General features: G+C 42.3%; 1 protein-coding gene across 1 annotated transcript in view; it reads left to right on the top strand.

Moving 5' to 3' along the window:
* The window catches only part of LOC144499451 (coiled-coil domain-containing protein 81-like), a 91,021-nt gene that overhangs the window by 8,103 nt on the left and 55,901 nt on the right, over positions 1-27,017 (top strand). The window contains exons 6-7 of the mRNA XM_078221437.1: positions 3,333-3,487; positions 6,193-6,310. Coding sequence (XP_078077563.1) covers positions 3,333-3,487; positions 6,193-6,310 — 273 coding nt within the window. The remainder of the gene's footprint in view (positions 1-3,332; positions 3,488-6,192; positions 6,311-27,017) is intronic.

The raw sequence follows: 27,017 nt of genomic DNA, 5'->3' as shown, positions 1-27,017 counted from the left end.
AGCTGCCCAGCCAGACACTTTTGTCAACAGGAAGGGGTTTCACTCCCATGAATGTTCAGAGAGTTCATGACCACAGGACCCAGATTCTACAAGTCTGTGCAAAAGTACCTTGGCAGCTCCCCGATACCTACATACTATGCCAGTCAGTGCCTAGGCTGTTCATGGCTCCAGCTTGCCTCAATGGATGGTTAATTGGTGACAAGGGGTAACCGTTGAAAAGATGGCAAATGACTCCTCTCTGGCACACAAGGTCAGAGGCAAAGGAGAGATATAATTGCTGCCTTGTATCCACAAGGGTGCTGTTCGAGAAGACAATGGCCTGCTGAAGATGATGTTCTGATGTCCGGACCACTTCTGGGATCCCTACAATATTCACCAGAGTGAGTGTCACTCATTGTCATTGTCTGCTGTGCTCTTCATAATTTTGCTTTCTCCTGGGGAGGGAAATCGCTGTCCCAGGAGGGCACTGAGGCAGGTGCCTTTGGGGTACCGTGAAAGGAGGTCCCAGAGGTGACAGCAAGCTTTTCTGCCATTGTGAGATGTGTCTTGACCTTCCTTCTCTCCAGTAAAGGATGGGCACTCATCTGAGAGACTGGGTGCTGCATCCTTCTCCAGCAGTGACCACCTGAGGTCAATGCCTGTGTGAGGAGTTGCAGGTCCAAGTGCAACCCCATGAACCCCTCATTCCATTCCTGGAGCTGCCTCTATATGAGCATCACCACTCTCTCAATGGATGAGGTGTGCACTTGGAGTTCAGGGTCAGCGCAGTGCTCATGTTCTACCATGACAGAGACCATAGCACGTAGACCCTCGGGGATCTCCAACAGATATCCCTGCACATCCCACTTGACAGCTAGCATTTGCTGCCTGATTGATGACTCCAGAGATCCATCATCTGCTTCGGACTCAGCATGGTCCTGGCCTCCAGAACCCCTCTGACTGGTGGCGCACCGAGCACCCCCTGCCTTTACCATCTGCCCAAGCGAGCGTGAAACCCCTGCCCAGACCTTCTTGGTGAGGTGAGTGGCATTCTCCTTCCAGCCCTCAGCATGAGGATGTCCCTTCCTGCTGTCATCATCTCCATAGGGGCACTCAGGAGAAACGGGGGGGGCTATCTGCCACTATTGGACCTGGTGCCTGTTGTGCGCCCGCCCTGCTGACCTGATCCAGACGCAATTCACATTATGCTAAACGGTGCGCAACCCTTCATCGACCATGAATTAATGAATGAGTTGACCAACTGACTGACTAATGACTGGCTGCTGATGTGGAATGTGGATATCAAGATTTTCTTTTCACCTATTTACAATTTCCCTCTTAGCCTTTCACCTTCCCTTTTCTGTCTCTCTTTTTTTCTTGCACTGGCTTCACCTCTATCTCATACAGTCTTCCTCTTTCTCTCCCACTTACTTTTTCTCTCCTCTCTGCACTAGAGCTGTATGCTAAGTATCCTTGTTGCTTTGTGGGACTGTCTTGGGAATATCACCTACTTATCTAGCTGAATCCAGCTCCAACATTGAAGAGGGTTAATACTAGGCCTTCTTGATCTGACCCCCATCCATCATTTTAAATATTAATTCCCTCCATTGTCATTCACAGTGGCCGCAGTGTGTACCATTTACAAGATGCATTGCAGGAACTCAACAAGGCTCCTTTGATGGCTTAGCCAGCGACACCCACATCCTGTGAACAAATACAAAAAAAACTTATATGAAATATTACAACTAGGAGTGTTGTGTTCACTTCTGGTTTTCTGACTCTGGAAGATGGTAAAGGGTTTGAAGATGAAACAGAAGTGATTTACTAGAATTGCTCCGGTCAAAGACTATTTCCTTGGGTGGATGGAGCTATTACAAGAGGGCATAACTATAGGGTTCGTGGTGGGAGATACAGGAAGGATATCAGAGGTAGATTCTTTACGCAGAGAGTGGTTGGGGTGTGGAATGGACTGCCTGCAGTGATAGTGGAGTCAGACACTTTGGGAACATTTAAGCGGTTATTGGATAGGCACATGGAGCACACCAGGATGTTAGGGAGTGGGATAGCTTGATCTTGGTTTCAGATAAAGCTCGGCACAACATCATGGGCCGAAGGGCCTGTTCTGTGCTGTACTGTTCTATGTTCTATGTATGGAATACTGGTTTGGCCTCAACTGGAATATTGTGTCCAATTCTGGGTGCCACACTTTAGGAAGTGTGATAACTCCCATGAGGAGTCTCTAATTGATCTCCCTGCAGAGCTCATTGAATATGAGTTCCGTTGGTAACAGGCAATGGCCTGACCAGGTGGAACCCATTACCTGAGCCCTTTATTTAGTGATTTTTAACAAGTTACTTCATAGAATCATAGAAATCATCATAGAAACCCTACAGTGCAGAAGGAGGCCATTCGGCCCATCGAGTCTGCACCGACCACAATCCCACCCAGGCCCTACCCCCACATATTTACCCGCTAATCCCTCTAACCTAAGCATCTCAGGGGCAATTTTAACCTGGCCAATCAACCTAACCCGCACATCTTTGGACTGTGGGAGGAAACCGGAGCACCCGGAGGAAACCCACGCAAACACGAGGAGAATGTGCAAACTCCACACAGACAGTGACCCGAGCTGGGAATCGAACCCGGGACCCTGGAGCTGTGAAGCAGCAGTGCTAACCACTGTGCTACCGTGCCGACTTGGTCTAGTATAAGTTTTATAGGTAGTTTAAATTAAATGTTGATCTGTAAACTTACCCCCACCACATACTGTGATGCCACTTTGCAATTCTTTTTTCCCCAATTGTGCATTTCTCTCCTCTGCTGTTCTGTCATGCATCGCTCCAAATTTTTGAGACCGTTCCCCCATGGCATTGATGGAAGGAGAATCCATTTTTAGTGACGCTCTGACTGTGTTCACAAAGGTAGGAATAGAACAAGGGCACTTCCTTTCTTTCACAATACTTGCCTCCAAGCCAATTGCAGCTCTCAGCTGAGCTGGTGAAATGGGAACTGACAATCTAACGAGCCTTCCCCTTGGCTCTGTGTTCAAATTCATGTGTCTTGTGAGGGGCAGGCTGAGGATCTTCCCTTCAGAAGACTGACTAAATGTTTCTGAAATAAGCAAGAACCCAACCCAATTAGGATCCTTCTGTTTTCTAATTCCACTGGATCTCCACTAGAGTTGAATGGGATCTGATAGAACCACTGAGGAAATTCAAGATCCTTGTATTAATCTTGTTAAACTGGAATATTAACAATAAAATATAGTCAGGCTTTGATATTATTTTTGGATTATATGTTTTCCTAGGCATGTATGTATCTTATCTCTGGGCATAACTGTTACCTTCTTATAGGATTTCGCCGGGTGATCTCAATGAAAGAAAATCAATACTGCAGACAATTAAAGAAGAAAATGTCAAAGAAAATGATGAGAATCGTTCTCAACTTCAACAAAACGAACTGAATAGAGAATGTGAACAAACTGAGAAAATGAAGGAAAGAGAGAAAGGTAGAGAAACAACAGGTGTAATGTGTGAAATTACCCTTGATAATGTTAGTTACTGGAATAATAAGAAACAATAAGGCAGTGTGATTCACATTCACATTGGTTTTTTGTTTGCTTTATGTTAACTAGTGTGTCTGTATCGAGAGGAGAAATTCAAAGACAAGTGCCTTCAAAATAGTACTCATGTTCTGTTGGAGATTACCTTGTACTGTATAAAAATAATGCTAAAAGCACATTCACTTAACTCATACCTGATTCACTCAACTCGTACAGCTGATGTCTTGTGTTATTACTCAATTTTATGAGGATATTATGCCAAGTAACATTATCAGAGACTAATATTCAGAATTAGAGTGCCTTTGGGAAATGGAAGCAATGGGTCGGCAACATAAATTTACATAGTAGTGGTGACCAGACCTGGGGCCTAGTCTTTGTCTCTTTAACTCTGCTTTCTATGTGAAAAGACAAAAATGGTTTTATTAGTTAGCTTTGCTGCTTGGCACATTTTAATGGTCATTTTAATTAATTGCTCATTTTTAAAATGATCAATTTATTGCCTTGACATTTGTTTTTGCTCAGTAAGTTGCTTATGTTTTCTTCATACCTCAACTTTTGGCACCAGCCAAACCAGATCTCAGGCTGCTGCTGCTGGGTTTCTTGCTGGAAGGGAATGAGAGTTTCACAAGAGTCTGATTGCTTTTTAGAGGGCTTGCTAAAAGGTTTTTTTTACTCCAGTGAAAGCAGGAAGTGTTGGAAATTCTCAGCACATCTGGCAGTGTCTGTGTGGAGAGGAACAGAGGTCAGTCACTCTTTGTCAGAACAAGTGCATATCGTGGACCTGAAACATTGGGGGCAGTTGCTCATATGATCAAGTGTGTGTGATTGTCTGACACAACATTAAACATTTCTTTTTAAAGTTGACAAAGCTGCGTTCATAAAGTGTATCACACTGAAACTTGCGCTTTCAATGGGCTTTATAATAGAGATATACGCCGGAATTCTACCACCCCTCCCGCTATGGATTCAGAGCTTGCGGAAATGTCCATTGACCTCAGGCCGGAATTTCCGGTCTTGCTCGAGTGGTCATAAAATCCTGCACAGAGAGTACCAAAGCAAAGAGGTTTTCCACCATTATATCATAGATTCTCTTCTCACCCTGTGCACTTCTTCCTTTTTGCCTCTTTTACCTTTGTTTTATTTGTGCCTTGCTTCTCAGCCATTCCCTCTTTCTCTTCACTGTTGGCTCTCACCTTTTTAACATCTGTAGGAGCATTTTCAGAAACTGTATTAAGTTGCTTTCAGGTGGAAAATTTCCTCTCTTAATTACGGCTCAGCTAACACAAAAACTCGCAGAGACAAGTATTCTGGTAAAAGACGTTTCGTTATTTTCCAAGCTTGGTCAGTATGAGGGTGAGATTTACCCATGCATTTACCCTAGCTAGTATCTCTGACACTAAGGGGCAATTTAGCATGACCAACCCATCTAACCCACACTTTGGACTGTGGGAGGAAACCGGAACACCCAGAGGAAACTCACGCAGACACGGGAGAATGTGCAAACTCCATACAGTGACCTAAGCTGGAAATTGAACCCAGGTCTCTGGTGCTGTGAGGCGGCAATGCTAACCACTGTGCCACCGTGCTGCCCAAATCTACTCTGAAATTATATCACTCTCAGTATTACAATTATACAATTTTCGAAAGCGATTTGCTCACCCCAGCTGGGTATGAGCCAATCATTATTGAATACAAAATAGATTATTTACCTTGGCCAATAATGCTTACCCTTTGACAACATGGGATTACATGATCACTTTGTGGACTTTGAAAGTCTTTCTCACAGTCACCTGACACCTTACAGTCTCTCATATCTGGTGTAATGTATATCCTATTCATTAGAACCATCTGGGACCCCTGGTGTGTCCTTGGTTAGTGAATACCCTATTCATTTGGACTGTCTGGAGGCACTGATAAGAGTTACTCTTCCCTTCGCTCAGAAGCTGCATTGTTCCAAGGAATGTGGTTCTTTTTACTTAACTATGTCCCAACATGCCTAAGAGCGCTATGTCATTAACCAAGATATATGCTTTTTAATACAGAATATGTTTTCAAAAATACATGAGTAAATTCTTTAACAGTGGTTGTATGTGCCCCTATGCAAACAATATTTTTCAGACACGTTGTAACTTCTTTATACTCTATTCACTCTGTTCTAATCTACCCTGATCTGTTAGTTTTTTAATTCCAAATTAGCTCTCTCGCTTTCCTTTCTCTTCCACTCTTTCTGGGCTGTTAGGTGGCTCTTTTCCAATTGGAAGCTGGCATTTGTTTACAATGCTTGGCGTGGTTGTAATACATCAGTTGAGCAATCTATATGCTTTAAAAAGTAAAAACACTCCTGGCAGCAAGGAACATCCATAGGAGTGCCCCCTCCTGACTCCATAGTATTTCAATTGGGCAGTCCCAAGCCATGGTACTAGTTTTGGCTTGCTGCAACTGAACAAATATTGTTTTTTATTCAAATAAGCAAGCTGACTCTAAAAACGCCGCAAGTGTAGGCAGCACACTTAATTATTGCATTAATAAGGTCTGAGGCCCAATCTTGGGCCGGCCTCCCAGTTTGTAGTGAAGCTGCATCACTGCCTTTGTGCCTGATACCAGGGGTGCTGGCAAATTTCTAACCCTAACACACCTTTTTGTTTTAACAGAAATGCCCCATGTCAAGCAACCTTTGGCTAAACAACCTTTTATACCTGCTAAAACCTCTGCTATATGTCTGACAGAAGATTTTCAAAAGATTCCTGAACCCAAAGATTTATTAGAAAGGTAATATTGGTCACATCCTGTTAATTCTCTGTCATTTGTGTCATAAACCACTGTCCGCGTTTATGAATCCTGTATTTAAATTGCAAAAGGTCAAGTTGAACGAACTTTTCAGTTTTGACATACAGTAATTGGATTTGCTATTACATTATAGTCCTGCCTTTATCATTTTTGTCTTTATTTCCTAAGAAATGGGAGAAGTAATTCAGCCCATCTATCTCAATAAAGTAGATTGTGTTATATATTTAAGTGGTTGCATGAATGCTTTAAGAGTCGGTTGCATGATTTGATGGTGACCTCATTGGGTGTTTCACAGGGTCCTGCCTTAGTTTCATTTTCTACTCTGTACAGTAAACCTGTTGTTGTTATTTTGAATCTACATGTGCAAACCACATTTTTTTTTGTTTAAAACCCATAACCCCTAACATAGTTATGACTTTACAAAAATTAAATTTTTGGAATTTGGTTCATTGAGAACATCAATCCTAAGTTTAAAAAAAACATTGTTCGTCCTTGCACATCAAATATTAGAAGGCTGGGGAAAATTAACAACAGAATTAAAGTGCCAGTAAAAGAAGACCAACAAAGAAAAATAAAAGGAACAAAATTGAATTCCTTACCAGAAAACAAAATAGGGTAGACACCTCTAAACTGCAGGGTCTGCGCACATGTTGCAGTGTGCAGCAACAAAGTCAGAGACTCATTACGCAGCTGAAAAAGGGTGGAAGCTCTCTGTGTGATTTTAAAAGACAGGGGTATTCTGATCAGTGAAGGGTGAGATATAGATAGGTTAGGAGAGTGGGTCCAAATGTGGCAGATGGAGTTTAACATGGATAAGTGTGAGGTCATGCATTTTCGTCAGAAAAATGGGAAGGCGACTTATTATCTAAATGGGGAGAGACTTCAGCAGGGTGCTCTGGTGCAGAGGGATCTGGGTGTCCTCATTCATGAGTCACAGAAAACTAGCATGCAGGTACAGCAGATAATAAAGTAAGCGAATAGAATGTTGGCATTTATAGCTAAAGGAAAATAAGTATTGTTGCAACTATACAAGGCATTGGTGAGGCCGCACTTCGAGTATCGAGCACAGTTTTGGTCCCCTTATTTGAGGAAAGATGTAGTGGCATTGGAGGCAGTTCAGAGGAGGTTCAGTGGATTGATTCCAGAGATGAGGCATTTGTCATATGAAGAGAGATTGAACAGTTTAGGCCTATACTCTCTGGAATTTAGAAGAATGAGGGGAGATGAAATTGAGGTATATAAGAAATTGAATGGTATGGATAAAGTAGACGTGGAGCGGATGCTTCCTCTTATGGGGCTCCTATATCTTATGAACAGCTGATGTGATTTTAAGGACATATACGGAAGAGATTGCCGTTAAAAGATTACATCATGGCCAACATCAAGTTGAGTGCACAAACGGAAGAGTTGCCTCTGTGTGTGGTCCTTGTTAAATTTGGGGGATAATGGATGGAGAAGTTAAAGGTCAACTGGAGTGCCGTCAATAGACTGGGTGATTCCAAAACACACCCACAGCATCTTCTCAATAAACACAAGTGTATTCAAAGAAACACTTGGCTCAATGAAGAGAGTTCAAGTAAAACTTAAGATAAAGTCTAATAGTCAACCATAAAGTTTCAAAGCATGAGTGGTGCCATATGCAATTCGTCCCAAGATCAAAGAAGACTTGGTATGACTTGTTAACATTGGTGTGTTAGAGTTGGTTATAATGAGTGACTGGGCTACCCCACATCATACCTGTTATGAAACCAGATGGTTCAGTTCATATTTGTGGTAAAAGAACCATAAATTCAATGTTGTGTGCTGATCAATATCCTCTTCCTTTAATTGAAGATTTGTTTGCTGAGTTATCAGCTGGGCAGAAATTCAGCAACTTTGATCTTTCACAAGAATATTTACAGACGAATGCAGCTGCTGAATCTCAACCATTGCTTACCATCGTTACTCATAAAGGCCTTTTTCATCATTAAACTTGCCTTTTGGAATAACATCTGCACCAGCCCTATTCCAAAGATTGATGGATCAGATTTTAAATGGCCTCTGGTGTACAATGTTACCTGGATGATGATATTCTAATTACAGGGTCCAGCGAGCAGGAGTACTGGAATAATTTAGAAGCAACATTGGAATGTCTTTAGGCACATGGTCAACATATCAAGTAAAAATGTGTGACTTTTTGAGACATCAGTCCAGTATTTGGGTCACGTTATTAATAGTAAACGCCTACGTAAAGCACCAAATAAGATGGGAAGCTATTTTAGAAGCACCACATTCAATGAATGTGACACAATTGAGGTGTTTTCTAGGATTAGCAAATTATTATCACAAATCTGATCCAAAATTATTTAAGCCATTGCATAACTTACTATGTGTGAAAATCATGGAGCTGAACAACAGAATGTGAGAAAGCATACAAGGATGTCAAAGATGTTTTACAGAAGTCTGAAGTATTGGTTCATTTTAATCCAAATCTATCATTACTGCTTGCCTGCGACACTTCACCTTATGGAGTAGGGGCAGTTGTTTTGCATAATATGTCTTCACATACGCTGACAAGTGATGAATCTAACTATGCTCAGCTTAAAAAAAACAAGCATTAAGTATAATTTTTGACATACAAAGATTTGATCATTATTTATATGGTCATCATTTCACATTATTGATTGATCATTGACCCTTAACTACTATTTTTGGGCCATATAAAGACATACCTTTGTTAACTGCTAGTTGATTGCAAAGATGGTCACTGATCTTATCTGCACACACCTACAATATAAAGTATCATCAAAAATAATGCCATGCTAATGCATTATCATCCTTACCTTTACGTAGTGAGCAGATGCTACCAACTAGTTTTGCTAACATTCTTCATTTTTTGCCAGTAGATCATTTGCCTGTGACAGCTTCTCCAGTTCAGAGACATACCAGAAATGATCCTGTGATGGGGAAGTTGATGAATATGGTGTTGATGGGAACAATAGCTAGAATGTATTGTATGCATTCTGATTTGAAAGCATATGTGTCAAGAAAGCTTGAGTTGATTGTCCAAAGTGGGTGTCCATTGTGGGGAATCCGAATGATCATTATGCCTAGACTGGAAGAGTTCTTGAACAACTACATGAGGAACATCCTCGGATAGTCCGGATGAAGGAATTAGAACATAGTTATTTTTGGTGGCTGGGTCAGGATGCCTAGATTGAAGAAAAAGTGGGACAGGGTCAATCCTGTACACGAATAAGAAACAAAAATGAGGGCAAAACAATGTCCATTTCAACAAGGAGATTGAGTATTAAAGTAATTATGCCACAAGTGAGAAATGGGTACCAGCTATAGTTTTGGCAAAAACAGATCCAGTTTCTTACATGGTTCAAATTGAAGATGAACTAGTTTGGCGAAGCCATGCTGACTAATTGTTATCATCTCAAAATAATTTCTCAGAACCATCTCGAGAAATACCAAGCTCTAATCCCTGGTGTTGTGAATATTATTATGGAAGACTTAGTTGAATCTGAGTTGTTGGATGGTTGTCCTTCTGCTACTATACCATGTGAGAATGATGTAGAATTAGTTTCAAGAAAAGTGGTGTCTACTGAAGTTCCAAATCATACTTCTAGGAGTATGGACAGCCAAATTCCAGAATGGCATATACACTTAAAGAGGAATAGATGTCCTTCTGATCCAGTTCCTTATTTACTGTGTATAATGATTAATGGTGCATAGTACCAGGTCTAAAGCATTACTGATCCTATGTATAAGATTGTAGTAATTTGTTGTCATGACCACAGAAGTAAAGTGGGAGGGATGTTTTATATATATAAGTGGTCGCATGATTTCTTTGAGAGCATGATTTGATGGGGTTGTCATTGGGGTATTTCACAGGCTCCTGCCTTAGTTTCATTTTCTACTCACTGCAGGCTCCTACAATAATCTGTTGTTTTTATTTTGAACCTATGTGTGCAAACCACATGTTTTTCTTTTTCTTTAATACCCACAACCCTAACATAGTTTGGACATTGCAGATAGCTAAACGATTGACAAGATTCTGCTTTACTCAGTGTTGTATGATATAATTTAGTTTTCCTGAAATTTAAATTACATCTTGCCTTCCTCTTCATGTCCAAAACTGGTATATTACAATTAATGGTTCTCCAAAGATATTGATCAGCTGATATGATCCTTTATAAGGACAAGATATTTTACTGTAGAAAATGGAATTTAAGGCTAGATATAGTCCCTGTACATTCTTTAAAGAAGTGAGTTACAAATCAAATTATAGAATGGAACCTTGGTTTTGTTTATTTGATGAGTGAATAAAAGCATTTGGAGACATTGTGAAATTTCTACGTACTTGAAGAAAGCATTCTAAAATGCATGGATTTTGAATTTCCATGAGACCTGAGGCTAACACCTGTGCAAAAGGGACTGGTGAGGACTAGTGGGAGTGGAAGATTGATAGGACCTGATCCCTCCAGTCTCTGTCTTGAAATACTTGCCAACAATATGCAAATTTGCTAACTGTGACAGCTCCAGCAAGGTCAGGCCCGGACAGGCATATCTTCTGTTTGTTGTATCTGCAGTTATTGCAGAGGATTGCTGGTTTTCATTTTCAAAGTCTTTAAATTGTTTTAAATCTGTAGTGCCTTCTGCACATGCTTCTTACATGTGGGAGAGATACTGCACTAGTTAAGAAAGTGGGAATGAGGCAGTGTGGAAGCTCTGCAGATACTGAAGTAGTCTGTGTCCAGATGCAGTAAGACCGAGACCACATTTAGGCTTGGGCTAGTAAGCTACAAGTAACATACGTGCCCCACAAGTGTCAGTTAATGACAATATTCAACAAACTGGCATCGAAGCATTTCTCCTTGACATTCAATAGCATTACCTTTCCTGAATCCCCCATTATTAACATGAACTAGAACTGAAATGGACCAGTCACATACATGCTGCTATGGGAACAGTTTAGAGGCTTGAAATTCCATGGTGAGTAATTCACCACCTGTCTTCCCAAGGTGTGAGCACCATCTACAAGGCATAAGTCAGGAATGTGATGACATATTTTTCACTTGCTTGGGTGAATGCAACTCCCAAAACACTCATGAAGCTTGACACTATGCAGGACAAAGCATTTACTCCAACCACCACTGGCGCACAGTGGCAGCGATGATGTGGAGATGCCGGCGTTGGACTGGGGTAAGCACAGTAAGAAGTCTCACAACACCAGGTTAAAGCTTGTGGCTTGTGCTACCAAATAAACCTGTTGGACTTTAACCTGGTGTTGTAAGACTTCTTACAGTGGCAGCAACATGCATCATATACAAGATGTAGTACAGCAACTTGCCAAGCCTCCATCGACAGCATATCCTCAACCTGTGACCTCCACCACCTAGAAGGACAAGGGCAGCAGACACATGGTAACACCATCACCTGCAAGTTCCCCTCTAATCCCCACACCATCCTGACTTGGAAACATATCACCATTCCTTCATTGTTGCTGAATCAAAACCGTGGATCTCCATTCCTGACAGCACTGTGGGTGTACCTTTGCCGGATAGAATGCAGCTTGCCACCACCTTCTCAAGGGAAATTAGGGATGAGCAACAAATGTTGGCCTTGTCAGCAACATCCATCCCATGCAAAAATAAAAGAACTGTGAGGAATGACCAAATGAGATACTATAATATATATTTGCCTCGACTGAAATAAATTCAGTATGTTTGGCACAGCTGTGAAATGTCACACCAAGAGTTATATATTGACATGTCATAGGAAGTGTGTGATACTGTGTGCTTTCCTCAAGACCTTTAATTATTATTAGCAGACCTCACATGCCATTACTTATGGACACAAATCCAAATGGTATACCTATCATTGTTATATTATAGCAGCCACTACACTTCAAAAGGTTTTCATTGGCAATCTATGTTATTTTATGAAACAGATTGGTCTTTTAAAGTAAATGGCAAAATGACAGAAAAGGAGTTTCATGAAAACTGGGCAGATTTTACGGCATTACTCGGGCGAGACCGGAAATTCCCACCCGAGGTCAATGGAGATTTCCGTTGTCGGACCCTCGCCTGTGTCGATTCCATGGTGGGCGAGGTGGTAGAGTTCCAGCCATTAATGAGTCATAGTAATAAATACGAACATGAAACTGTACAATTTCAAAACTGAGATTTCTTGAACATAAGAGGATACTGCAGCCCTTGTGATATCTATTGGTTTATTAAATAATTTATATTTTGGTTGTCACTGAAGTACTATTAAGTATTTTACTGTCTCAGGCCCAGAAGGACACTATCAATTCTCAATTGAAAATCAAACACTATTTTTTGGATTCCCTTGTAGCTTTTGTTATACCCATATATATAATCGATAGAACACAAATGTGCTATCGGTGTAAAGCTAACTGAGCAAAGTGAAATAAAGGAGTGTATTTTATGCATTAATATTATTGGTACAGAGCTTTGCACAATATGAGTACATGTTAGGAATTCAGATGGGGCGATTATAGTACTTGATATAAAGTACACATTTTTCTAATTATTCATTTTAATTTATATAAAATTGTACAGTTCTTGTATCCAGTGTAATGATTTCCAAACCTGAATTCCTGAAACACAAACCATCATGCAAATCTTAGTACCTGAAGTGCTAAATTGTAAAATGTATCCTGAAGATTCAAACTTTGCATGTAATTCTTTGAATGCTGCAAATAAATCTTAACTCAGCACATAAACTTGAGAAGGCAATGAAATACTTAAAGGCACAAGTCTGCAATTTCCTGTCTGTGTATTGAAAAAGTATTTTCAATTCGTTACTCTTATCTTGTTTACTCTTGGTTGAAAAGCTGGGAGTGACAGTATAATTCTTAATTTCTATCCAGAGATTTGATTTGTTGAAGAATATGCATACCAGAATACACATACAGTGTCTTAAAGAAGGTTAATAGTCCTCCATAATGACCCATGATTATCACTGCCTCACACATCTCTCTTGTCTCTATCAGCTCTGGGATAAGTGCTGTCTACCACTGGAAGTCATTTGTTATGAATGCTTTTAGCATGTGTAGGTGCCGTCATTTCTGAAATGCACCGCTTATGGACAAGACTGCACTATAGAAGCACCACATCAGAAAATTACCCTTAAATTATGCTCAAAACTTTGAATGGACTTTCAGGTAGGGCAGTGGAAGAAAAAAGTAATTTAAGAAACTGCTGGTTGGATAAAAAACAAGATCTGAATATACTTTCTCATATCTATTTTATGACCTTCTGAACTTTACTAAATAAACAGCAACTCAACAATTTGTGTTCAACAGGACAGGGTGAAGAGTATAGTGTGTGGGTGAAGAGAGTTAGCATGTTTTCTGCTTTTGTGTTCTGGTTTGCTTCTTATATTCAACCTACACCACTGGCTAGCAACTATGCAACAAAAAGAGAGCCAAATGTGTAAATCTCTCTATGTCAATATGAAATCTCTCCATCAGCAAGTTCTCAGCTGTGCTTCCTTATGGTGACCCTTGGAAAGTGAGACCCTTGTGGCTCCAGGCTAAAGTTTGAGAGAAACTCGGTGGAGGTTTGAGCCCCCAGGAAGGCAGTGTGCGCACCCATGGCACACCCTTTCCCTCCCCCCTCTCCTCCTCCCTCTCTTCCCACACATGAATCAAACTCCTTTATGGATATCTTGGGGGAGTTGAAGGTTAAGGGAATGACCCTTGATGAAAAATCTGGAATGGAACCCAAAGATGGACTGATGTCTAAATGTATAATCTTTGATAACTCCTGCAACGAAGCCGGTGCCAAAAATAGTGCTTTGCATTATTCTGGACTCATTCGGGGAGGTTCCAACAGGGACCCTGATGTTTGGGTAGTCAAGGGTCTCCATAAATTGTACCCAGGCTTGCACACTGGAGAGGACATTCCAGTTTCACTGTAGTGTTAACACAACACGGGAGACATCGGTTATGCATGATGAGCCAATTTGAATGGTGTAAGGAATGGGTGCTATGGGCTGTCTCTGATGATGGAAGGGATCATTATATCCAACTGATCAGCCACTGCCCACCTCAGGTTGTGCAGCCCCCAACTAGTAAGGTGCTGACCTGTCATGGTCTATCTGCTTCAATGGGTGCTTGGAGATTCGAGTCTTTGCTTAATAAATTGGCACCAACCAAAAAAAGCAAACAAAAAAAGATGCCAATTCTTTGGCAAACTAGAACATCATAACCATGTGCATCGGATTCACAGATGACTCACAGCTGGTTGATAATGCACGCAAGGCAGCTGCGGTCAACATGGAACTTGACAGGCTGAATATTGGCATGGCTTCCCTACAACAAATTAGGCTTGCTGAGAGCAGATCACTGAAAGAAAAGCATTACATGTTCATCTAGCAGACAAGGTGTTCAGAGGAAACGTGAGCAAGGTGCAGGCTTTGCTGGAGGGTACTTGCTAGTCTCGATGAAAGAACCCTTACAAAATGGTTCAGAATGTGTTCTCATTATCCACCTCTCAATTGAAACAATACCATCTTGAGTTGTATTCTCGGGAGAACATGGTCACCAAGGAAACTCAAAACATGAAGAAAGGCTGCCTGTCAAGGAAAAGTTGTACATTGAATCCACAGTGGAGGAACTTGGTTGACTTGTTTTTCATGGACTGATGCAAATGTTATATCACCTGAACTCATCAAGCACAGGAAACTAAAGATTTCTGCAGCATCTGTACAAACTACTTTGTCTCTGCTGGTGTGAGCGGGCATTGTCCCAGGATATGTGTGATGCAAAGATTGTGACCTATACATGAACAAGGGTGACTGCAGTGATTGCAACAACAGTTGAAGCATCACCCTGCTGAGCAATTAGGGAAAAATATTTGCTTTTGTTACCATTATCAGGCTGCAGATTCTGGAGGAACTCATCAACCTCATCCAAGTGCAGATTCAGAACTAGAAGAATTACAATTGACATGATTAGTCTGGCAACTGCAAGAGAAATGCTGTGAACAAAGGAGGCCACTAAATATTGGTTTCATTGATCTAATCAAAGCATTCAATCATGTGAGTATAGACTGTTTATTTAAGCTTTTGGAGAAAATTAGCTGCCCGCCGAAGCTGCTCAATATGATTACCTCTATGACAATGCAATCTGGCAATATCAGAACCTGTTGAGATCCACAGTGGGCTCAAACAGAATTGTGTTCTGGCACTGACACTTTGGCATAATCCCCTCTTTGTTGCTGTCCTATGCCTTCAAGTCATCTACAGTGGGTGGCTATTTACATAGCAGAACTGATGGATGGCAATTCAGCCTTGATCACTGAAATCCAAGTCAAAAGTGCACTAAGTTTTCATTCGAGATTTGATCTACACTGATGATGCTGCTGTAGTATTCCACACTGAGGAACACCTTCAGTAGCAAATGGACAAACTCTCTCATGCCTGTAAAGAGTTTGGTCTGATTATCAGCATTAAGAAGACAAATGTCATTGTCTAGAATGTTACCATACCACCATCTATGTGCTGGAGATACATCCATACATTCATGAACAAACAAATTAGGAGCAGGAATAAGCCACTCAGATCCTTGAGCTTATTCAATAAGATCATGGCTGATCTGATTGTAACCTCAACTCCTCATTCACACCTGCTCCCAATAACCTTTCACTCCATTGCTTATCAAGAATCTATCAAGGTCTGCCTTAAAAATATTCAAAGACTCTGCTAATACTACCTTTTGATGATTTCCAAAAACTCATGGCTTCCAAGAGAAAAACAATTCTCCACATTTTTCTCGTATATAGGTGAGCCCTTATTTTTAAACAGCGATTCCCTAGTTCTAGTTTCTCCCATAAGAGGAAACATTCTTGCCATGTCCATCCTGTCAAGACCCTCGGGATGTTATATGTTTCAATCAAGCCACCAATGATCTGTTTACCTGAAGCATAACTCTCCAATATTGTAATCAATTACCCTCGCAATAAGTGATAACATTCTAGCGCTTTCACGATTACTTGCTATACTTGCAAACTAACCTTTTGCTGTTCATGCACACGGACACCTGGATTCCTCTGCATGTCAGAGGTCTGCAATCTCTCACCATTTAGATAATATGCTTGTTTTTCATTCTTCCTGCCAAAATGGGCAAATTCCAAATTTTTTCATATTATACTCCATTTGCCAGATCTTTGCCCACTCAACATATGTATATCACTTTGCAGCCTTTTTATGTCCTATTCACAACTTATTTTCCTACCTATCTTTGTATGATCAGCAAATTTAGCTACTATACCTTTTGGTTCCTTCATCCAAGTCATTTATTTAAATTAGAAAAATTTGAGGCCCCACAATTGATCCTTGTGGTACACCACTCATTACATCCTGCCAACCAGAAAATGATGCACTTATACCTTATTCTGTTTCTTGTTACCTAGCCAATCTTCTGTCCATGATAATTTGTTACACCCATATCACTGTTCCGATCCCAGTTGGTGTTATAACTGGATGGGAAGCTCCCAGAATGGAACCCTGGCTCAAAAGACTGTAACTTTTTACTTTTTTTAGAAAATGTAGAGGAACAGAGTCACAGGACCGCTAATTAGATTTAACAAGAAAAAGAACATTTATTGTGAAAAGTTGGATTACGATATAATACTCATATACTCCCCCCCTTCCTCCCTTAGCTTCACAAATATACATATAATTTAAGGTTAACATGGATTACAAAGTCTATTTTGAGCTACAATAGTTTTCTCTCCAGGTTGAACCTGAGTGAATATCTGTGGATTTCTCTTCAAAATCCCCACAGGTGATTGTCACACGAGAGTTTCCTAACTCCACACTCAAAAAAACACTTTAAAATCTTCTTTCACAACAATGATTTCCATTAGCGGTTTACATTACAAACCCAGTCCAAGTTTTCCAAAATACTCTTTCAAACAAAGCTTCCACTCCACTTGTAACAAAGAATCCAGCATCTATGTTTTATACCTCTCCCTCAGGATTTCTTTGTCTTGACTGTTGTACAAACTGTTCACAATTATTTTTAACTATCAATTCCCAGTCTCTATTAAAATAGCATCAAACTTATCATTTACCCCGGAAATTTGCTTTCCCACTCTAACTCTAGTTATATGCAGCTGTCTTTTTCACTCACAACACTTTGCTCTTTCCTTGAATTCTCCTGAACAATACCTTGGTTTCTATTCTCTTAACTTAAATTTTCTTAAGACATTCTTTCTGTTTCAATTTCCTGGTTATTTGGACTGTATCTGGTTCTTTGGGAAGTCTGCCTCTTAGTCCCGTCCATCTTGTCTTTTTAGCAGAGTTGAGAGACGTTCCCTCCTTGGTGTCTAACTGCAAACAAATTCAGCTAGAACTACATTCATAAGGATGGCACAGTAGTTAGCACTGCTGCCTCACAGCGCCAGGGACCTGGGTTCGATTCCTGGCTTGTCTGTGTGGAGTTTGTACGTTCTCCCTGTGTCTTCGTGGGTTTCCTCCGGGTACTGCGGTTTCCTCCCACAATCCAAAGATGTGCAGGTTAGGTGCATTGGCCATGCTGAATTCTCCCTCAGTGTATCCAAACAGGCACTGGACTATGGCAACTAGGGGATTTTCACAGTAACTTCATTGCAGTGTGAATGTAAGCCTACTTGTGACTAATAAACAAACTTTTTAACTTATAAGGTCTTTCTACCTCAAAAGAGTTGCTAAGTAATGGTCAAATGCTTTTGCTAGATTATTTCCTTTTCGCGCTGTAACCTTCTCTAAGCACAATAGAAGCACAGTTTCAATTGAGCAAACTCCCACACATACAAAAACCGTTGCCCAGCATGAATCTAACTTCAGGTTTTACCCTTCCTTACACAGAAACATTAAATTAAACCCACTTAAAACTAGACCTTATTTCTAATGTTTACCAATACATATAGAAATCTCTTAAAACTTATTTTCCTAACACCACAAACTTTTAAAATGCCTTCTGGAAATTGGAGATTGTTGATAACTTTACATATCTAACTTCCACAATCAGGAGTAGTCTTCCATTTGATGCTGAAATTAACATATACATCACAAAAGCTGAAACTGTTAAGTCCAAATTGAGTAAGAGAATGCGGAGCAACATCAACATAGTGAGAATACCAAATTTTGAGTCCATTGAGCCTGCGTTCTTTGTGCAGTACTCTACAGTGGCAAGATGTGAACAATATATGCTGGGCAGAAGAAAAGTTTGAATAGTTTCCACCTTCACTGTATCTCAGATGTATCCTTGGCATCTCTTGGCAGAACAAGGTCACCAAGTTACAGGTCCTGGAATTGCTAATTCCATCAAAATACACTCATTGTTAAGCCAAGGATCCCTTCTCTGGCTCGAGCACATTCATTAGATGAATAATAGTTGTATATCTAAAGATCTTCACGATAGTGAATTGGCCACTGCGTCCGCACCTCTGCTACAAAGACACCTAAAAATAAGATATGAAGATGGTGAACCTTAAGACTAACCTCTGGGAGACAATTGCTGATGGCTGTGACCTCAGGAAGCAGACTGGAAGGGCATTGGAAGATGCAAGCAGAATTGAAAAACTCAGCTGGCTGGGAAGAGGCTCAGGGAGAACAGAGGCCAGTGAATCGTGCACCTTCTCAGCTCAGTACCTTCCTCTGCAGCAAATGTGGCAGAGACTGCCATGCCAGAATGGGGCACATCCGCCAAACCAGGTGATGCTTAACACAGGGTTGACCACCATAGCACAAGACAAAGACTGCCACTGCAGTTAGTTGAACAGGTACTGGCCCTGGTTTTTACTATCTGGCTTGCTCATTAACATTGCAGAAGATTTGCATTATTTATTCAGTCTCTTGGAGGTAAATGGTTTATGTGGTTAATAAATTCTTAATAAAGATTGACAATCATGTTAACTAATGACTTTAAAAGTTTATCTCCCTGATCTTATTTAACAGTATCTATGGTCACAGGAACGTGTTGAAAAGAAAACAAATGCAACCTGAAACAAACTCTTAAAGGGTGTAATAGATCCCTCACTAATAGTTGGTATGTCAATAGAATGGGTAACTGCAATGCAAGACAATGTGCCTAACAAAGATACATAAGTTACTTTTATATTTGCACTCCATATTGCCTCAATTTTCAGGGAAGGGATATCTGTTTGCAACTCTCCCAGTCCCTGTAGGAATCAAAAACTTCACATTCTGTGAAGACCAGGGAAAGCAAATACATTTAAGTTCCCTTTCCCAATTTTGAAAAGTTTACGTCTACCGCCGGAATTCTACTGCCCTGCCCGTCACGGAATCGGAGCGGGCGAGTGGTGGACAATGGAAATGTCCGTTAACCTTGGGCGGGATTTTCCGGTCTCCAGTCGAACGAGGCCATAAAATCCTGCCCTACGTGTTCTTTGTACCAGTGCTAAGTTACATTGAGAAAGAACTTGTCTTCTCTGTAATTGGTCCCACTCTTGCAATGTAAAGTATATAAGGAGTTGTCATTCAACTGTGTGCATAATACCCCAAGACCTAAAAATTCTTCTTTTCAACTAAACTGCATTGTGATGAATTTTCAGTGCATCTAAGCAGACGGGTGAAAAGTTGCTCTAGTTTTTCATTGTTGAAAACTGGGGGTGGGGGTGGTGGTATGGTGGTGGAGAGGGAGCATGCCAGTGCCACCCCACTACAGCATCGCTGGGATCCTCAGATATGATGGAGGCCATGGAGCCAGAACCATCACATCATTCAAGTGCACAGCCCACCAGCACAGGCACGCTCACATCGATGATTTCTTGAGTGCAATTAGAAAGAGTGGCACTGGTGAAAAGCATGTCAGGAGAGAGCAGGAGAAGGCTAGAGTCAGGAAGATTTGGACAGACCCCTCAGAGGAAGAAGACCAATACAGCTATGTTCAGCTGGACATAGATACTCAGCCTCAGGAGTCACAAGCAAGTGACTCTACTTTGATCTGCAGTGGGAGATGTGTGTCATTGTGTCAGAGATAATGGTACAACGTGCCATCAGCTCTGCGAGTTGAATATGTTTTAAATGCCAATAGCGGGCCCAGGACTGAAATCTCCAGGCCTGCTAGCCTATCCTCCCCACCAGGAGTATTTCACTCCAATGGGGTTTAGTATAGCTCCCCACTTGCGGGGAGTTCGCCGCCTGACCCCGCTGGAGTGAAGAGGGGACTGCAATTGAGGCCCCCCCCAGAGGGTCGGGTCCCAGGGGGGTGCTCCCTCAGCATTGCTACCAGGCCACCTGGCACTGCCCAAGGGGCAAAGTGGCAAGATCCAGGGAGCACCTTGGCACTGCCCACCAGGCATTCGGCAATGCCAAGGGGGTTGTGCCCAGTGGAGCCAAATGGGGATGGGGCCTCTGGGGCCGATCGGTGGGGGTGAAGGGACCTACTGCCACTCTACACTTTAGACTGAGTGATAGAGGGAGTGAGGGAGGCCAGCGATCGGGCTGGCCATCGGGATGGGGGTGGGCAACCTGTTGAGGAGTTGAGGCTGTGGGGGGAGGGGTGGGGATTGTGAGTGGGGGTTTGAGGGGGAATTGGGAGATGGGCTGTGTGGGCGGGGGGGGGGGGGGGGGGGGGGGGGTTCGAGGCTGGCCTGGGCATATTTGTGGAGGCCGGCGATCAGGTAATGGGGGGGGGGGGGGGGGGGTGGACGCACAGCCAGCGATGCGGGGGTCGTGGGGCTGGCCAGCGATTGAGCTGGCCAACAATTGGGAGGCCGGCAAATAGGGGCCTCTGCGCATGCGCCGATCTCAGTCCTGACATGCGCAATGACCTGCTCAGTGCTATGCTGCATGCCTCTTCAGTTTGAATAGGGCCCTGCCCATAGCCTTTTGGATTGGTTCACTCTCATGCACTCTGCTGTGCGCAGAGTGTGGGAAATTCATTTTGAAACTCCTGCTGAAACCTGCGTGATTTACTCCAGTTTTTAGGTAAATTCTTCACTTAGGATTCTTTTGGGAGAATTGTCCCCTGCCCCACCTAGTCTCGCCACAGAAATTGCATCCAGCTCTCCCTGCTGGGCAATCTTTGTCTGTTGGTGCCGCAAAGCATTGGAGTGTTTGAACAAAGTTGGAAGAATTCCTTCCACCCGTTCAGTGTTTTTGGAAAAATTTTTGTGGGCTTTTCACTGGGCAGGTCTCCTGACCTTGGGCCCATATACTGTAAAGATCCCTCTCGAACCTTGAAGTCTCCTTGAACTACACTCCAATTCTGCTGTCACAACTACACGGCCTACCCCACAAGTTGTTCCGCTTTGTTGAAGGTTAAATCGTCTTTGGATTGCAAAAAATCTAATAGCTCATCTTCTAGTGCACTGACCAAGAGCGAATCTATTCATGCTTTCAGGCTCCATAACCGCAAGTACTAGCGAATCGATATAAATCATTACAAAGGAATCAATGGATTCACACAGCCTTTGTCTCCTCTAGTTGGATCTTGTTCTTTCTATGACTAGATCCTTCTTAGGGCTGGAGTACTTACCTAAGGCCTCAGAACCTTGTTGTAAGATGCTGAGGTCTCCTTGATGTTTTGTTGTGCCAGGACATCAGCAGTTATTGCCCCACAACATATAAAAGGATATGGACTGGTGTTTATGGTACCTAAAGTCATGGTACCTTTTGAAATGTCTCTTCCAGGGTTCCCATCATTGTCCTTGCTGCAGACCCTCAATGTGTTGGAAAGGCTGTGGAAGGGGTAGTGGCTATTCAGTAACTGACGTTGTTGTAGATGTCTCATTGTCCCTTACTGACATACTTTTCAGTTTTGTTCCTCATTGTTGCAAATCCAATCTATTCCAAGGTCTTCATCCGTGTGCTACGAATTGTGACCTCAGTTTCTTCAACAGTAGCCTCTAGCACTGCCATCATGTTTCAATCTGTTTTCATGTTTTGGAGTGCCTTCATGTTTTAGCATCTTACCATACCTTGATGAGGCTTTGTTTATTCTACAATTGACTTGCAATAGCTGGTTTTTAGTTTTTCTTGATACTATTTATTAAGATTTATTTACATGGAAAACATGTACTTATCAGGGGTAAGTACATGTTTTCCAGGACACATACCTGTGTCTTGTTCTCTTGGAGCCTCTTACTCAACTGACTCTTGATACCATGCTTACTTTATCGATAACATCATGGTCTCATTAACATAGCGATTAATCCATTACTCTAAAATTACATTTTTATTGGCCTGTATTAAAATAATATTTATTAGAAGTGGAAAGTTATCAATGAATTACTGTTTTTAATTTTTTTACATATCTTACTGTCACTACAGGGTTCATTGGTTTTATACAATGTATATTGGGTGAATACAGTACGAAGTCTCACAACACCAGGTTAAAGTCCAACAGGTTTATTTGGTAACAAAATCCACTAGCTTTCGGAGTGCTGCTCCTTCGTCAGGTAAGTGGGAGTTCTGTTCACAAACGGGGCATAGAAAGACAAAAACTCAATTTACAAAATAATGGTTGGAATGCGAATCTTTACAGGTACTCAAGTCTTAAAGGTACAGACAATGTGAGTGGAGAGAGCGTTAAGCACAGATTGAAGAGATATGTATTGTCTCCAGACAGGACAGTTAGTGAGATTTTGCAAGCCCAGGCAAGTCATGGGGGTTACAGATAGTGTGACATGAACCCAAGATGCCGGTTGAGACCGTCCTCGTGTGCAGAACTTGGCTATCAGTCTCTGCTCAGCGACTCTGCGTTGTCATGTGTCGTGATGGCCGCCTTGGAGAACGCTTACCCGAAGATCAGAGGCCGAATGCCCGTGACCGCTGAAGTGTTCCCCAACAGGAAGAGAACACTCTTGCCTGGTGACTGTCGAGCGGTGTTCATTCATCCATTGTCATAGCATCTGCATGGTCTCCCCAATGTACCATGCCTCGGGACATCCTTTCCTACAGCGTGTCAGGTAGACAATGTTGGCCGAGTTGCAAGAGTATGTACCGTGTACCTGGTGGATGGTGTTCTCACGTGAGTAAGCGTTCTCCAAGGCGGCCTTCACAACACACGACAACGCAGAGTCGCTGAGCAGAGACTGATAGCCAAGTTCCGCACACATGAAGACAGCCTCAACCAGCATCTTGGGTTCGTGTAACATTATCTGTAACCCCCACGACTTGTCTGGGCTTGCAAAATCTCACTAACTGTCCTGTCTGGAGACAACACACATTTCTTTAACCTGCGCTTAATGCTCTCTCCACTCACATTGTCTGTACCTTTAAGACTTGAGTACCTGTAAAGATTCGCATTCCAACCATTATTTTGTAAATTGAGTTTGTGTCTTTATATGCCCTGTTTGTGAACAGAACTCCCACTTACCTGACGAAGGAGCAGCGCTCCGAAAGCTAGTGGATTTTGCTACCAATTAAACCTGTTGGACTTTAACCTGGTGTTGTGAGATTTCTTACTGTGTTTAAGAACATAAGAACATAAGAGTGAGGAGCTGGAGTAGGCCATCTGGCCCTTCGAGCCTGCCCCGCCATTCAACAAGATCATGGCTGATCTGAAGCGAATCAGTTCCACTTACCCGCATGCTCCCCATAACCCCTAATTCCCTTATCGATCAGAAAACTATCTACCCGTGATTTAAACATATTCAACGAGGAAGCCTCCACCACTTCAATGGGCAGAGAATTCCAGAGATTCACTACCCTCTGAGAGAAGAAGTTCCCCCTCAACTCTGTTCTGAACCGGCCCCCCCTTATTTTGAGGCTGTGCCCTCTAGTTCTCGTTTCCCTTCTAAGTGGAAAGAATCTCTCCACCTCTACCCTATCCAGCCCCTTCATTATCTTATATGTCTCTATAAGATCACCCCTCATCCTTCTAAACTCCAACGAGTACAGACCCAATCTGTTTAATCTCTCCTCATAAGCTACACCCCTCATCTCCGGTATCAACCTGGTGAACCTTCTCTGCACTCCCTCCAAGGCCAATACATCCTTTTGCAAATAAGGGGACCAAAACTGCACACAGTACTCCAGTTGCGGCCTCACCAGTGCCTTGTACAGTTGCAGCAAGACCTCCCTGCTTTTATATTCTATCCCCCTCGCGATAAAGGCCAACATTCCATTCGCCTTCTTGATCACCTGCTGCACCTGCAGACTGAGTTTTTGCGATTCGTGCACAAGGACCCCCAGGTCCCTCTGCACAGTCGCACGATGTAATTTTTCTCCATTTAAATAATATTCCAATTTATTATTATTTCTTCCAAAGTGGATAACCTCACATTTGCTAACGTTATATTCCATCTGCCAGATCTTCGCCCACTCGCTCAGCCTATCCAAATCTCTCTGCAGACTTTCCGCGTCCTCCACGCAATTCGCTTTCCCACTCACCTTCGTGTCATCAGCAAACTTGAATACCCTACATTCAGTCCCCTCCTCCAGATCATCTATGTAAATGGTAAACAATTGAGGCCCCAGCACCGATCCCTGCGGCACGCCACTGGTCACCAACTGCCAACCAGAAAAGCACCCATTTATCCCAACTCTCTGCTTCCTGTTAGATAGCCAATCCACGCCAACACCTTACCCCTAACTCCGTGTACCCCAATCTTCTGCAGCAACCTTTTGTGAGGCACCTTATCGAACGCCTTCTGGAAATCTAAAAACACCACATCCACCGGTTCCCCTCTGTCAACCGCACTAGTGACATCTTCATAAAAATCCAGTAGATTCGTCAAACACGACTTTCCCTTCATGAATCCATGCTGCGTCTGCTTGATCGAACCATTCTTCTTCAGGTGCTCTGATATTTCCTCTTGAATAATGGACTCTAGCATCTTCCCAACTACGGACGTTAAGCTAACCGGCCTGTAGTTACCCGCCTTTTGTCTACCTCCTTTTTTAAACAGCGGCGTAACAGTAGCTGTTTTCCAGTCAGCCGGCACTACCCCAGAGTCCAGCGAATTTTGATAAATTACTACTAACGCATCTGCTATTACCTCAGCCACTTCTTTCACTACCCTGGGATGCATCCCATCCGGGCCCGGGGACTTGTCTACCTTCAGTCCTATTAGTCTACCAAGCACCACCTCCTTAGTAACAGTAATTGTATTAAGGACCTCCCCTCCCACCAACTCTCAATCTCTAATATTCGGCAAACTAGTTGTGTCTTCCACCGTGAAGACCGACACAAAGAACTTATTTTCCACTATTAAATCCCCCCTCTCATCTTCCAAGGGTCCAACATTCACTCTAGCCACTCTATTCCTTTTTATATACTTGTAAAAACTTTTACTATCATTTTTTATATTTTGAGCTAGTTTAGTTTCATAATCTATCTTTCCTTTCTTAATCGCTTTCTTAGTCGTTCTTTGTTTTTCTTTAAAGCTTTCCCAATCCACTAATTCTCCACTATTTTTGGCCACTCTGTACGCATCTGATTTTATTTTAATACTCTCCTTTATTTCCTTCGTTATCCACGTCCGGTTATCCTTTTTCTTACAGTCCTTCTTTATCACCGGAATATATTTTTGCTGAGTACTTAAAAAAATCTCCTTAAAAATCCTCCACTGTTCCTCAGCTGTCCTACCTACCAGTCTGCTTGCCCAGTCTACATTAGCCAATTCCACCCTCATCCTATCGTACTCCCCTCTGTTCAAGCAGAGGACACTGGTTTGGGACCCTACTTTCTCACCCTCCATCTGTATCAGAAATTCCACCATATTATGATCACTCATCCCAAGAGGATCCTTCACAAGAAGATCCTTAATCCTACCTGTCTCATTGCACAGAACCAGATCCAAGATAGCTCGCTCTCTCATAGGTTCTGTAACATACTGTTCAATGAAACAATCCCGACAGCATTCCAAGAACTCTTCCTCAAGTCCTCCACGTCCAATTTGAGTCGACCAATCAATATGTAGGTTAAAATCCCCCATGATTATTGCCGTTCCACTTTTGCACGCATCCATTATTTGCTTGTTTATAGCCCTCCCCACCTCTAAGTTATTATTTGGGGGCCTGTAGACCACGCCTACCAGTGTCTTTCTCCCCCTACTATTCCTTATCTCCACCCACAACGATTCCACGTTTTGCTCCTTAGAGCCTATGTCGTCTCTCAGTCCAACGCCAGCATCTCCACATATTGGGTGAATAGGCATGGAATTGCCATAGCTTGGAATGGGGGGCATGAGGGGTCAAAGGGAGTGGGTGGGGGTGCATCCCTAGGCATGGTGATTGGGGGAACCTTTTGAGCTTACCTTTGAATTGGTTCTTACACTGACTATAGTCCAGGACAACTTTGAGGTGCTGGTGTTTCTGATATCTAAAGTCGTTCGGTATCTTTCGAACCAAGATTCTGAAAAGTTGACCCAACTCCATGAAAGTTTTGGAGAACAAGTGCATGCCTATCACTACTATGGACAAGCCAGATCAGAAATGCATGAATGGGCTTGTGACCTGAATCAGCCTACACTTTTAAAAGGTCCTGATGAAACATGGAAACTCTGGGAATGGGTTCAGGAATGCCAGAATCTGGTTCGGGCCACCATTTCTACTCAATTCTGCTAAAATCCAGCCCACTGAGTCATGTTCTTTGACGTGGCGGAACTGGGAAAGAGGGATGATTTGATGAAGGGAAGTAGTGGTCTTTGAATGGGGACACTGAGACCACTGGGATGTGTGTCATTCATTATCTATAAGAACTATTCAAATTTTA

This window comes from Mustelus asterias, chromosome 10 (assembly GCF_964213995.1).
Source record: "Mustelus asterias chromosome 10, sMusAst1.hap1.1, whole genome shotgun sequence".
NCBI classification, from domain to species: domain Eukaryota; kingdom Metazoa; phylum Chordata; class Chondrichthyes; order Carcharhiniformes; family Triakidae; genus Mustelus; species Mustelus asterias.
Note: the sequence above shows the minus strand (reverse complement) of the source record. Positions and strands in the feature narration are given on the sequence as shown.